This window comes from Balaenoptera ricei, chromosome 19, assembly GCF_028023285.1.
Source record: "Balaenoptera ricei isolate mBalRic1 chromosome 19, mBalRic1.hap2, whole genome shotgun sequence".
Lineage (NCBI taxonomy): Eukaryota > Metazoa > Chordata > Mammalia > Artiodactyla > Balaenopteridae > Balaenoptera > Balaenoptera ricei.
Genome location: NC_082657.1, coordinates 5,865,934 through 5,879,304, shown reverse-complemented (window position 1 = coordinate 5,879,304; position 13,371 = coordinate 5,865,934). Strand labels below are relative to the sequence as shown.

The window sequence follows — 13,371 nt, the reverse complement described above, 5'->3', positions numbered from 1 at the left end:
GCAGAGACTCTCATCACATTGCAGGAGACGGTGATGCAAATTGGCACAATTTCCTGGAGAGCCATTTGGCCATATCTATCAACGCTAGTAATGCACGTGCCCTCTGAGGAATTCAACTTCATACAGACATTTTAGCAGACAGGCATACCTTGGAGATAGTTCAGGTTCAGTTCCGGACCACCACAATAAAGCGAAATAAAGTGAGTCACACAGTTTTTTTTTTTTTTTTGGTTTCCCAGTGCATATATAAAAGTTATGTTTACACTATGTAATCTGGTAAGTGTGCAATAGCATTATGTCTAAAATAAAGAAAAAGAGAAAAACAACCCAATGTACACACCTTAATTCACAAACACTTTACTGGTAAAACATGCTAACCATCATTTGAGCCTTCAGAGAGTTGTAATTTTTGCAATAGTAACATCAAAGATCACTATCACAGATCATCGTAAAAACTAAAATGAAAAAGTTTGAAATACTGCGAGAAATACCAAAATGTGACACAGAGACATGAAGTGAGCAAATGCTTTTGGAAAAATGGTGCTGATAAACTTGCTCGACGCGGCGCTGCCACAAACCTTCAGTGTGTTTAAAAAAAAAAAAGGTGCAGTTATCAGTGAAGCGCAATAAAGCGAAGCGCAATAAAGCGAGGAGTGCCTGTATATAACGAGAGAATACATCCTTAAGTGCTCTCCAAAAACCATCACATTAACATAACAAAGGACACTTTTATGGCTCTCATCACTAAGGCAATGTCGAAGTTTTTAGGAGTTCTCTGTCAAGCTCAACACCTCTGGGCTCCCAACATGTGTCTCCTCTCTGGGCAGAGTTGTGCGAGGGACGAAGGGGCCGGATACCTGCATTCTGAGAGTGGGGCTTTAAATCAGTGTAAAAAGTACAGAGAAAGGGTATTTTTCAGAATATGCAATGCTGTTTTCTCCTAGAACTATATATACACAAGTATTTAATTAGTCCCCTTCCAGCGCGGGACAACTCCAAGACTTTTTAGGAAAGTTGCCTAATGTTTTCCCTGCATGTACGGAATGGAAGTTCTTTGAAAATGGCGGTCTCCTTATCATAATCCTTATGGACGCGGCCATGTCGTCCATCCTGACACAGTCCCTGAAAGAAATTGAACCGCGGAGTACAGAGACGACGTGACACGCCATGATAACTATTGGCAGGCAGTGGCTTCAAAGGTTCTAGTGAGCATGCGCACAGTTCAAACCCGGCCTCCCAAGTCCTGACCGGAATCCCAAATCGCAAGGGGCCCAGAGCGGCCATTTCGCTTATGTTGTCAACTGTTCTAAGCCGTGAACCGCCTGCGAGATGCTGAGGTGATGTGGAGTATTAGCAATGCGGAATCTGTGGGGTCAATGAGGGGAGATCGGCTTGGCGTGAGTGATGTGGGCGTTTGGGGGCCGAGTGATGGGGGCCTGTGGAATGAGTGATGCCGGGTGCGCGGAGTGAGTGGTGGGGGTCCATGGGGTGAGCGATGGGGTTCTTAGTGGTGGAGGCTATGGGGTAAGCGGGGTTTTCTAATTTAAGTTGAATGCTTGGCTCGCTGATTTTCACTCTTTCTTTGCCTAATTTCTGTATGTATGTAAGTATTTTTGTAACTTGAATTCCAAGTGTACTTTAATGCAGATCTTACATTGTTGGCCTGGGCATCTTGCTCATATGACAGTGAACGTGCGTCTCAAGAGGGCCTTGGCATGGTACCGGGAGCCATTTGGGGAAGTGATCCACAGCTTGGGGGGGGGGGCTGTAGGAGGCAGTGATTGATTGGGAGCAGGAGTTTCAGGGATTGGAGGGCTTTGAGGGTCACACTGTAGCACACGCAAGGTGGGCAGTGATTGAGGATCTATGAAATCAGTAAAGTGGGGTGCTACGGGTAGCATATGGGAACCAGTGGATGGGAGACCTAGGGGGTCAGTGATGGAGGTTTGCGAGGGTGACTGCATTGCTCTTTGAGCAGTGGGTGTTGGGGTCCTTTGGGAATGTTTGAGTAGGTCCGTGTTGGTCTCCTCGGGTCCCTGTGGACATGGTAAGGGTCAGTGATTGGCTGTTGAGCAGATCAATGATAGTTTCCTACTGGGGTGCATTATTTGGAACCCTATGTTGGTGGTTATTTGGGGGGTCCTGTGGAAATCACACTCCCTTTGGAAACATTTCTTGGCAATCAGGGCAGTAATGGTTTCAGAAGCCTGGCCGTGGGTGACTGGGAGGCATTTCATGACCTTCTTTGGTCTACTCACTGGGGATTTCTAGAGGTCAGTGTGGTCAACGACTATATTTTGGTTGGGGCGGGGAGGGAGAAATGGAGAGGCAAGAAATGGTAGGTGATTGGGAGTCCTGGTGCATGTCTGCAGGCTTTCCAGGTGAAGGTGGAGTTCCATATATTGAATTTGAGTTTTGTTTTTGTCAGAAAATGCTGAGCTGTCTATATTATGGATGGGCACTGAAAAGGCCAGAATGTCGGATTAGGCACTCCAGACACGGACAGCTTGAAGCCTCAGCTCTCTGAAGGCAACAGGAAATGTAAATGGCACTTCTGGAAATTGACCACGTAGAGGACCGCATGGGATAGTGGCAATTGTGTGCAGTTTAAAGTGCGGCGGACCTGGGTCTCACTCCCTGTTCTTCCCTTTGCAGACTGAGTGACCTTGTAACAGCACTGTTTCCTCATCCACAAAATGGGTATAATAATGATCATAATATTTAGCTGACAGGGTTGCATGAAAATTAAACAAGGTACCTGACATCTGACTCTGCAACTTGCTGATTTTTTTTCAGTGTTTCCCATATGCCAGGCAGGTGTTGAGGGCTTGACAAGCCTCATCTCATGTAAGCTCCCCGATGCCTACAATAAATACCTTCCTTCTCATTTTGGAAACTGCAACTGAAGTACTATCTTCGTCTTCTCACGGTTAAAAGGTGTCAGAGCTGCAATGAAAGCTTAAGTTTAGCCCAAACCTCTTCATCTTTTCTCATTTTTTACCCCAATAGCTAGACTTTTCTGAGTTTTGTCTACCCTCATCTCGAACACAGTGACTTTCACCTAATGGCCTTCAGAAATTCACGTGGAGTGAATATTAGATGAGAACTATGTGGTCGTTGCCTTTCCAGGACTTCTGGTGTCCCTGCAGAGCCCCTGGGTCAGGCCACGTCGCTGAGGCTGCAGGACCTCCCTTCACAGCCCCAGCCTGACTCTTCCCAGCAGCTCTGATTGGAGCCTTCTGATGCCCACCCAGCTCCAGGCTCCTGAAAAGAGTGGAGCTGTCAGCAAAAGGGACCAAGAACTGAAGCCCAGAAACGACATGCTTGCTGATGTGAATTTACTGCAGAGGCCCCAGGTCTTGGGTCCAGAGAAGCGGGATAGATCATGTGAGGTAAGCAGGAGCCCCACGGGGACAGTTCTCCAGAACTTGAGGGCAGGCACAGGAAGCAGCATATTGGACTCCCTGTGTCTGAGACAAGCTGGATTCTCCTGCGTAGAGCAGAGCACAGGTGGCCGATGTTTCCTCATCCATGGGCATTGTGTGTTACAGAGGAAACTGAACTGGCTGAAGAAGGATGTGTAGTAGAAGAGGGCTGGCCCTGGGGCAAAGGAAGAAGCAAAAGTACATCCAGCCACAGGCGGGGAAATGCTGATTCCTTCCTTCTCAGCACAGGCGAAGATCCTGCATCTTCCATCCACCGCTGGGTCTTCGCATGGTCTTAGCTGGTCCCCACCTGACTCCTCACCCGAGACTGGCTGGTTTCCCCTTTGTCCTCATAGTTTACAGTCATTGGATACTAGAGCAAGAACTGGCTTTTAAGGACCATGTTGTTTTTCCTACTTTAAAAGATGAATAAAAGTGCCGGGGAATAATGTTTCCAAATTGCTCACAGATATTAATATTTGATATTTTGGAATGAGAAAGCAGGGTTCTTCGGTATACTCAAGATTTCCTGAAATTCCAAGTTACTCTGTGTATTTCATGACACTTTATTTGCATGTTTTTAAAATAATAATGACCCACTCCGAAGACCTCATTTTAACTTTGTTACCTCTTGAAATACCTTGTTTCTCCAAATACAGGCACATTCTGAGGTCCTGGGGGTTAGGACTTAAGCATATGAATTTCGGGTCGGGGCACACAATTCAGCCCATACCAGTGACACTGTTGTAGAAAAATGTCTTTCATTTTGTACTAAAGTTGGCTGAATTGTTAAGAGCATTTCCAAAAGCACGTTCAGTTACGTGTTAAGATACATGATACTTAGTAGCCTTGTTCCTTTTTTAACATTGAAGATATTTCGTTTGCTTGCCCTGATTCTGTTTTGCTCACTGAGATTTTCGAGCAGTTTCTCCGCTCACGTTAGAATGTTCTCCAACAACATTCACGTCATCTTGGCTTTGCAGCCTTCCCTCTACTCTGGCCAATACTGTGTTGTTAGGGTTTTTTTTGGTTCTGTTTTTGTTTTTGTTTTAAATAACTCTGCTAACTTAATTAAAAGAGATATATCATTGTTGCTTTAATTTGTATTTTTTTACAAGCAAGATAATTTTTTTTCCCAAAGTTTTATTGGACAATGATTTTTCTTTTGTGATTTACTTTTCTTGTCCTTTGACAATTTATATTTTAGTTTGACTTAGTCTCTGGACTTTCAAAGATGTATTATATATTAATAACCCATTTTTCTTTGCATATCTGTGTAAATTTCTTTTGCCACTGTTTCCCTTAGAAGTAGTTTTTGGTTTTATTTGCACATGGTTTGTTTCGCTGGGCTTGTAAATAAAACAGCTGTCACCATTGTCTTTTCTTCTAAAATCCACCTCCTGAGAGGCAATCAATTTTTACCTTTTTAACTAAATGTTTTGGTACTTACTTCCTAATCCTTTAATGACACCCTAATATAGCTCCGCCTCAGATTCCCAGGTTTATGTTTGGCCCTCTGTCATATACTCCCACCTGCAGCACTCACATGCATGCTTTTCACGCTTACCTTTCCAAGAGGTGGGTTAAATTTTGATTAGCTCAGTATTCCCTGAAATCAATTACTTCTCCTGTGTGTCTCTCTCTACATAGAACACTTCACTTCTGACACTTATGGTCACCAAATGTGCAGGGATTTTTCCCACGCCAAGCAATTCTCTGTGACACCGGCTGGGTGTCCTACAATTCAGTTCAATTCTGACACTGTCTACCTGGAGACAGTGTCAGATCCCATACGTTAAGGGCTCAGTTCTTCAAGAGTCCCCCCACCCCCTTTCAAATGCCAATGGCACGTCCACCTGTGCTTCTGACCTATCGGCTATAAGTCAGAGGTTCTCACAACTCCCTCCTTGGGTTCAGTTAATTTACTAGGGTGGCTCACACAACTCAGGAAACCAGTTTACTCGCTAGATTACCAGTTTATTACAAAGGATAATTAAAGGACACAAATCAACAGCCAGATAGAGAGATATATAGGACGAGGTGCAGAACAAAGGAGCCAATTTGTCACGCGGCCCAGCAGTGAGGCCAGGTAAGAATCATGGGGTTAGAGATGTATGCAATGTAGCCAATATTCAATTAATAAGTCACTCAGTTTATTGTACACAATTAGCACACAACACAGGTTCGTCAAAGTAGGGAGAAAAGGGGTGGGGAGTAAGGAGTCACTTGGCCCAGTGCTCTCATTATAAGGAGTCTGTCAATAGGATGTAATGGTTACACCCCAGGGGATCTTGTCTCGCTCAGTTGCTCCTTCTGTTCCAGTAAAGTCGTTCCTTATCTACTCTTAATTTATCACTCTGAGACGCTCCCAGCCCTATACCGGCTGTTTCACAACAACTAATGCGGAAGTTCACGTTGGCCACTGTGACTCCATTTTGCACTACTTAACATAGCTTAAATCCTATGAATTTCACACAGAGGAGTAGGAATCATAACATAAAAGAAGTCACATCACTGGGAAGCCATATATATCATGGTGAAAAAAATCATTAAAAACACACCCTTGTATGTAAGTGCCCGTTCACCAATGATGACTAATTCTCATTGAGCTGGGGTATGTTGTTACAGGGCTCCGTGTCATTTGAGGACGTGACCATAGACTTCAGCAGGGAGGAGTGGCAGCAACTGGACCCTGCCCAGAGACGCCTGTACCAGGACGTGATGCTGGAGATCTACAGCCACCTCTTCTCCGTGGGTGAGCACATCTGACCTGGGACTCTTGGACAGGCCTCCTTGAGGAGATGCCCTTCCTTCTTGTGGCATGCAGTGGGACGTCTTAAGAATGTAATCAGTTTGCCCTTGGCTTGTCCCAAACTGTTGATTCCTTTTGGGCATCTTTGAGTGTTACTTTGTTCCTAGTGAAAGGTGTTGACTTTTCTGATGTGCCAATAGAGCTTCATTGAATGGCCTCTAAAGCCCAAGACCATGTCCGAATGCAATATCCTTTCTTATTCACAGGGTATCACATTCCCAACCCAGAGATCATTTTCAGGATGGAAAAAGGAAAGGAGCAATGGATGGGGGAGGCTGAACTCCCACGTCAGAGGTATCACGGTGAGTGACTGTCAAGTCGTGAAGATCTGAGGGGCCATTATTCAACCTACCACACTTATCCATTCCCCCAGTAGTGGACACAGGTTACCTCCTACTCCTAGTTTCTAAGGCTAATGCCGCCAAACATTATTTTGTAAATGTCCCATAGGGGCCAACATAAGAATTTCTGAGGTGAATAGTCAGGAGTGGGATTGCCTCATCACTGGATATGCCTACACTGAATTTAGCTAAGTAAACCATGTGGCTCTTCAGGTGGGCTTCACCATCCACACTGTCATGTGGGAATGCACAGGGATTTGCATTTGTACATCTTGCTTGCCAGCATTTAATATTTATCAAATTCCTCATTTACGGCCTGTGTTATGATAGAGCTGCTTCATATTTTAATCTCATTTTTCTAATAACAGAGTGTTTCATGTTACCTGACTGGATTTTCCATCTGTATATTGCTTTTGTCATCTTGTTTTATCCCTTTGTGGAGTTTTCTGAAAGCCTTTTTTTTTCCTTTTTATTTGTCCCCTGAATTCATCAATTTTTTTCCTGTGCTGGATCTTTCTTCTTTACCCCTAATTGCGGTGCCTCCAGCTTGGGCCTCTGTACTTCCCTCTGGTCATCCCTTCATAGAGGAATTACTTTAAATCCCTTAAATCCCTTTAAAGGGCCCTTCTATTCTCAACACTTAGGCCTAAAAATTTTTTTCTGATGATCCCTTTATCAACCCCTCCAGGCCCCATGCCTAAACTGTGTTCTCTTATTTAGCTACATGGTGGACAGTTCCCGTGGGATGACTCACTTCCTTATTTTGGGGAGCTCAGAAATTGGAATCATTACACAAATCAGAAATTCTTCTCACCATATACATTTCTTAGATTCTTCTGTTTCTTGGCTCTTCCATCTCAGTCTTCTAACTCATTTTCTTATTTTAGAAATTCTACCCCTTTTTCTTTTTTCTTTTTTTTTGGCCACGCCACTCGGCCTGTGGGATCTTAGTTGCCTGACCAGGTATCGAACCCACACCCTCGGCAGTGAAAGTGCAGAGTCCTAACCACTGGACCGCCAGGGAATTTCCATTTTTTCTTTTTTTTTTTTTAAGGTATTTTTAAAAATTTATTTATTTTATTTATTTATTTTTGGCTGCGGTGGGTCTTTGTTGCTGTGTGCGGGCTTTCTCTAGTTGCGGTGAGCAGGGGCTACTCTTCGTTGCGGTGCGTGGGCTTCTTATTGTGGTGGCTTCTCCTGTTGCAGAGCACGGGCTCTAGGCGCCCAAGCTTCAGGAGTTGTGGCTTACGGGCTCCGGAGTGCAGGCTCAGTAGTTGTGGCGCACGGGCTTAGTTGTTCCGCGGCATGTGGGATCCTCCTGGACCAAGGCTCGAACCCATGTCCCCTGCATTGGCAGGCAGATTCTTAACCACTGCACCACCAGGGAAGCCCCATTTTTTCTTTTTGAAAGTACAATTTAATTCACCCTTTTCATTAATTACACGGGTATCACCATAAACCAGCTCCCTATTTTCTCATGCTTGGGTTATTTTGTTCCTAATGGGATTTGTGGATTCCCGGTCATCATGAGTTCGGTCAAGATGCCATTGACAGATTTTATTACCCCAAAGATTGGTATTTTGTTTCTTTTTTCTCAAATTTTAATAAAAAAAAAAAATATATATATATATATATACATACATACACATACATACACACACACACATACACACTAAAAGTGATTATAAAGAGCATTCTCATTTTTTAAAAATAGTGATAGATGACTGAGGTTTGGGGACAGGACAAGGGTCTGGGATACAGTTTATCCAAGTGATGGAAAGAGAAAAGAAAACAAGATGTGATGGTCTTATCATACTCAGTATTTATATCTCTGGTAGGATAAAGTAATAATAAAATTTAGCCACTTTTTTTTTTTAAAGAATCTGTTGTTACGTTCTTACTAGCGAATAGGATGATCAGTGACTCCCATTCTTAGGAAAAAAATGGCATATTAAGTAAAGCTGAAAGTTATTAACAAAGAGACCAAGGACCAGTATAATTTCCAGAATAATTTCCCTCCTATAAAACACTTCTAAAAGGCAGGTCAGCAGGAAGCCTTACGTTTTGTATTCATTCGGGTGTTGAAGTTTTTCTCTTGTCATTGCAGTACCATCTTTTATGATGCTGTCGCTCTGTGGGACTGAATGCACTGCACCCAAAGCCAGGTTCTACTAGGCAGAAAAGGGGTGGAGGGTATTGAGAAGCTGTGATTTATTACCCTGGCCAGAAGTGGTGCATAATGTTGTATGCACATTCCATCAGCAAAAACAGTGTCTGTCACATCTCATTGCAAAGGAAATTGTGAGCTGTTACGTGGCTTGGCTGCCCTGTACCTGGCCACAGTTAACCTCTGTGGAAGAAGGGTGAAACAGATTCTAGGGGACAGCTTGCTTGTCCAGTCTTCCAGTGTACCCTTCTTAGGATATGCATATTCCTAAGTTCAAGAAGACAAACTTCAGTTTCATGGAGAGTTGCGAGTTTGGGTATAGGTATTCTTTCAGTGCTTGGCTATGTCAGGATTGATACTTTTTTTTAAATTTACTTATTTATTTATTTTTGGCTGTGTTGGGTCTTCGTTTCTGTGAGGGCTTTCTCTAGTTGCGGCAAGCGGGGGCCACTCTTCATCGCGGTGCGCAGGCCTCTCACTATCGCGGCCTCTCGTGTTGCAGAGCACAGGCTCCAGACGCGCAGGCTCAGTAGTTGTGGCTCACGGGCCTAGTTGCTCCATGGCATGTGGGATATCTTCCCAGACCAGGGCTCGAACCCGTGTCCCCTGCATTAGCAGGCAGATTCTCAACCACTGCACCACCAGGGAAGCCCCTAGGATTGATACTTTAATAGTATTTCAGAGGAATATCTAGGGCTGATGGATTTTGTATTGTTTCTCACGAGTGGGAGGAAGCTGGGAGATTAGTTACAATTTAGATCTGAAAGCTAATGAAGACCTATACAGATGGTCCCTGACTTATGATGGTTTGACTTATGAATTTCTCAACAATGTTGCAAAAGCCATACATGTTCAGTAGAAACCATACTTTGAATTGTGAAATTTGATCTTTTCCCAGGATAGTGATATGCAGTACCTTACTCTTGTGATGCTGGGCAGCAGCTCCCAGTCAGCCATGTGATCACGAGGGGAAACAACCAGTACACTTACAACCTTTCTGTACCCAGATAACCACTCTGTTTTTCACTTTCAGTATAGTATTCAAGTAATTGCATGAGATATTCAACGCTTTATTATAAAACAGGCCTTGTGTTAGATGGTTTTGCCCAACTGTAGGCTAACGTAAGTGTTCTGAGCACATTTAAAGTAGGCTGGACTAAGTTACGACGTTCAGTAGGTTAGGTGTATTCAATGCATTCTCAACTTAATGATATTTTTAACTTCTGATGGGTTTATCAAGATACAACCCCACTGTAAGTCGAAGAGACTCTGTATTCTGAGCCCCCTCCTTCAACCTTTGGCTATCCACAGATGCTGCCCTATGACACACTTGCCTCTTTTATCCTGTAGTCATCCCACTAGGTCTGGGTATCAAGACCGCCTACGTGAGTGGAGCCAGTTTGCCCTTGTTCAAATCTAACTTTCCCCAAGGCTGAGCAAAGTGATTTTGGCTAATTACTTAACCATTGTGTGTTTCCTTTTCTCTTCATGTGGAAATCCGGGATAATAAGTAGTTAGCTCCTGGGGTTGTTGCGAGGATTGAATGAGCTTATGTGTACACATCACGTAGAACATTGCCTGGCGAGTGCTAAGTGCTATACAGATAAGTGCTTGACATAAAATAAGGGCTGTGCAACTGTTTTCTCTCATGATCACCATCAGGACCACCACTGGTATATGACCCAGCAATTTCCCTGTGCGCAATCTCAATCAGCTCCACGTGACTTTTCCTCTATCCTTTGCTAACTGTTCACTGTATCTATTTCATTTTTTTCTCCTTCTAGAAGGGGAGTTTGGGCTTGAAACCCCACAATGGGAAATTTCTGAAACAGCTTCATTTCACAATGAGATGTTGGGTGAAGTCACAAGAGATGGCTCATGGTGTTCCATTTTAGAAAAGCTGTGGGAAGAAGCTGACCAAACAAAGAGAGACCAGAAAAATCAAAGTAAACCTTCACATCAGGGGGCTTTCATCAACAAGAAAAAACTGAACACAGAGAGGGACTGTGATTATAAGGACCCTGGGAAAATCATCCACACGAGGCCCCACCTTGTTCCTTCACAAAAGAGACCTCATAAACATTGCTCTTTTGCAAAAAGGTTGAAACCTAACCTAGAAGTAAATCATCAAAGTCAAAGCAACACCACAGAACATCTTGATGAGATGGTTGAATCTGGTCAGCTATTCACCCATAGCTCTTCCAGTGCCAGCTGCAAAAATACTCATACAGGAGAGACCTTCTGTGAAGGTAATTCATGTACAAAAGTCTTCGGCCGTAAACAGTCACTCACACAACATCAAGTTCACACTCAGGAAAAACCAGATAAGTGCACTGAATGTGGGAGGGACTTTACCCAGAAGTCACACCTCCTTGAGCAACAGAGATTCCATAGTGTAGAAAACCTCCAGGAATGTGGTAAATGCAGGAGAGCCTTCACCCCACAACCAAAACTCTGTGTATATGTGACAGATCATACAGGTAACATACCGTATATATGTAAGGAATGTGGAAAAGTCTTTGTTCAGAGGCCAGAACTGGTTACACACCAGAAAGCTCACACTAGAAAGAAGCCCTATAAATGCCATGAATGTGGAAAAGCCTTTTTCCAGATGTTATCTCTTTTCAGACATCAAAGAACTCATACTAGAGAAAAACTCTACGAATGCACTGAATGTGGGAAGGGCTTCTCCCAGAATTCAACCCTCAGTATACATCAGAAAATTCATACCGGCGAGCGACAGTACGTATGCAGCGAATGTGGGAAGGCCTTCACCCAGAAGTCAACACTCAGCTTGCACCAGAGGATCCATTCAGGGGAGAAGTCTTATGTCTGTATTGAATGTGGCCAGGCCTTTATCCAGAAGGCACACCTGATTGTACATCAGAGAAGTCACACGGGAGAGAAACCTTATCAGTGCCACAACTGTGGGAAATCCTTCATTTCCAAGTCACAACTTGATATACATCATCGAATCCATACTGGGGAGAAACCTTATGAATGTAGTGACTGTGGGAAAACCTTCACCCAAAAGTCGCACCTCAACATACACCAGAAAATTCACACTGGAGAAAGACACCACGTGTGCAGTGAATGTGGGAAGGCCTTCAACCAGAAGTCAATACTCAGCATGCATCAGCGAATTCACACCGGAGAGAAGCCTTACAAATGCAGTGACTGTGGGAAAGCCTTTACTTCCAAGTCACAATTCAGAGAGCATCAGCGGATCCACACTGGAGAGAAACCCTACGTATGCACTGCATGTGGGAAGGCTTTCAATGGTAGGTCAAATTTCCATAAACATCAGATGACTCACAGTAGAGAGAGAACTTTTGCCTGTTACAAGTGTGGACACACCTTCACCCAGAAATCAGAGCTGATTACACATCAGAGAACTCATATTGGAGAGAAACCTTACGAATGCTGTGACTGTGGAAAATCCTTCAGTAGGAAACCACAACTCAAAGTGCATCAACGAATCCACACGGGAGAGAGACCTTACGTGTGTTCCAAGTGTGGGAAGACCTTCAACAACAGATCAAATTTTAATAAACACCAAACAACTCATACCAGAGACAAATCTTACAAAAGCAGTTATTCTGTGCAAAGGCTTTACTCAGAAGTCAATTCCTAATATGCATTATACGTAAATGAAATATACTCTGATTTTCTTGAAGAAAAAAATCTTATGAGTCAGATTTAATCATATATTATAGAATTCATGCTTCAAAAAAACTCTAGGGATGCACTGCATGTCACCAAGTTACACATTTTATGTGAAGGAAATTATTCGGGAAAGAACTTTTAAGAATGAGTGGAAATGTCCATATTTGTACTAGCCTCATTAAAAGTTATAAAATTCACTTGGGGAAGAAACCCTGACTAATGCATTGAGAAGTTTCTGTAGAATATGGTATAAGACAGAATCTTTAGGTCAGCATATTTGTTTATATACACACATACACATACCCTCAATTCTGTAGTGTTTGCTATAGAATTCACTGCAGAACAGGAGGTGTCAATAAATTACATATTTTTTAAAAGAACCTAATATGTATACAGATGAATGTACATTTTTTGGTAAATGCAGAAATGTGATTCTAGTCTTCACAGTGTCATTTTTCTCTTCTTTCATGATTAGTTCAGCTCTACCCTCCTCTTTCCACCTCCACCATCTATGGTGAAACTTTTGGTCTATGGACTCTTCCGTATTTTTATACACGCTCCTAATCATTTATGCCAAGAGTCAGCAAACTGGCCATCAGCCAAATCTGGTTGGCCACCTGTGTTTTTTAAATAAAGTTTTATTGGAACACAGCCATGTTCATTTGTTTATGTATTGTCTGTGGCTGCTTTTGTGCTCCAGTGGCAGAGCTGAGTAGTCATGGCAAAGGCTGTATGGCCTGCAAGCTGAAAGTATTTACTCTCCGGCCCTTACAGAAGAAGTCTGCCAACACTTGCTATCCACACACACTCATTACTATGCTCATAAGCATACACCTATATAGGTACTCTTCCCTTTGTTTTATAAATATCAGACCATATCATATACACGTGTGCACTTGTTCTTTTCACGCTACAATACAGCTGTTCAGTGACTACATTAGTATTCTATCAGTATGTGGA

At 43.2% G+C, this 13,371-nt stretch overlaps 1 protein-coding gene across 2 annotated transcripts; it reads left to right on the top strand.

The window, feature by feature from the left end:
- Nucleotides 1–1,250: 1,250 nt before the first annotated feature.
- On the top strand, nt 1,251–12,791 carry ZNF175 (zinc finger protein 175). Of its 2 annotated transcripts, none has more exons than XM_059905913.1 (5): nt 1,251–1,337; nt 3,130–3,392; nt 6,054–6,180; nt 6,444–6,539; nt 10,530–12,791. In XM_059905913.1, exons 2-5 carry the CDS (start codon nt 3,243–3,245, stop codon nt 12,377–12,379), a joined length of 2,223 nt encoding a protein of 740 aa, XP_059761896.1. In that variant the 5' UTR covers nt 1,251–1,337; nt 3,130–3,242; the 3' UTR covers nt 12,380–12,791. The 2 variants fall into 2 exon arrangements, with proteins under 2 accessions (XP_059761896.1, XP_059761894.1); XM_059905911.1 differs by having other exon boundaries at nt 1,260–1,337; nt 2,429–3,392.
- Nucleotides 12,792–13,371: the final 580 nt, after the last annotated feature.

What these genes read in the sequence shown, in the direction of transcription:
- ZNF175 (XM_059905913.1), top strand. Translation starts at nt 3,243, where the DNA reads ATGCCCACCCAGCTCCAGGCTCCTGAAAAGAGTGGAGCTGTCAGCAAA. An exon ending in CAGCCACCTCTTCTCCGTGG is followed by an intron (nt 6,181 to 6,443) that starts GTGAGCACATCT and finishes TCTTATTCACAG; the next exon opens with GGTATCACATTCCCAACCCA. An exon ending in CCCACGTCAGAGGTATCACG is followed by an intron (nt 6,540 to 10,529) that starts GTGAGTGACTGT and finishes TTCTCCTTCTAG; the next exon opens with AAGGGGAGTTTGGGCTTGAA.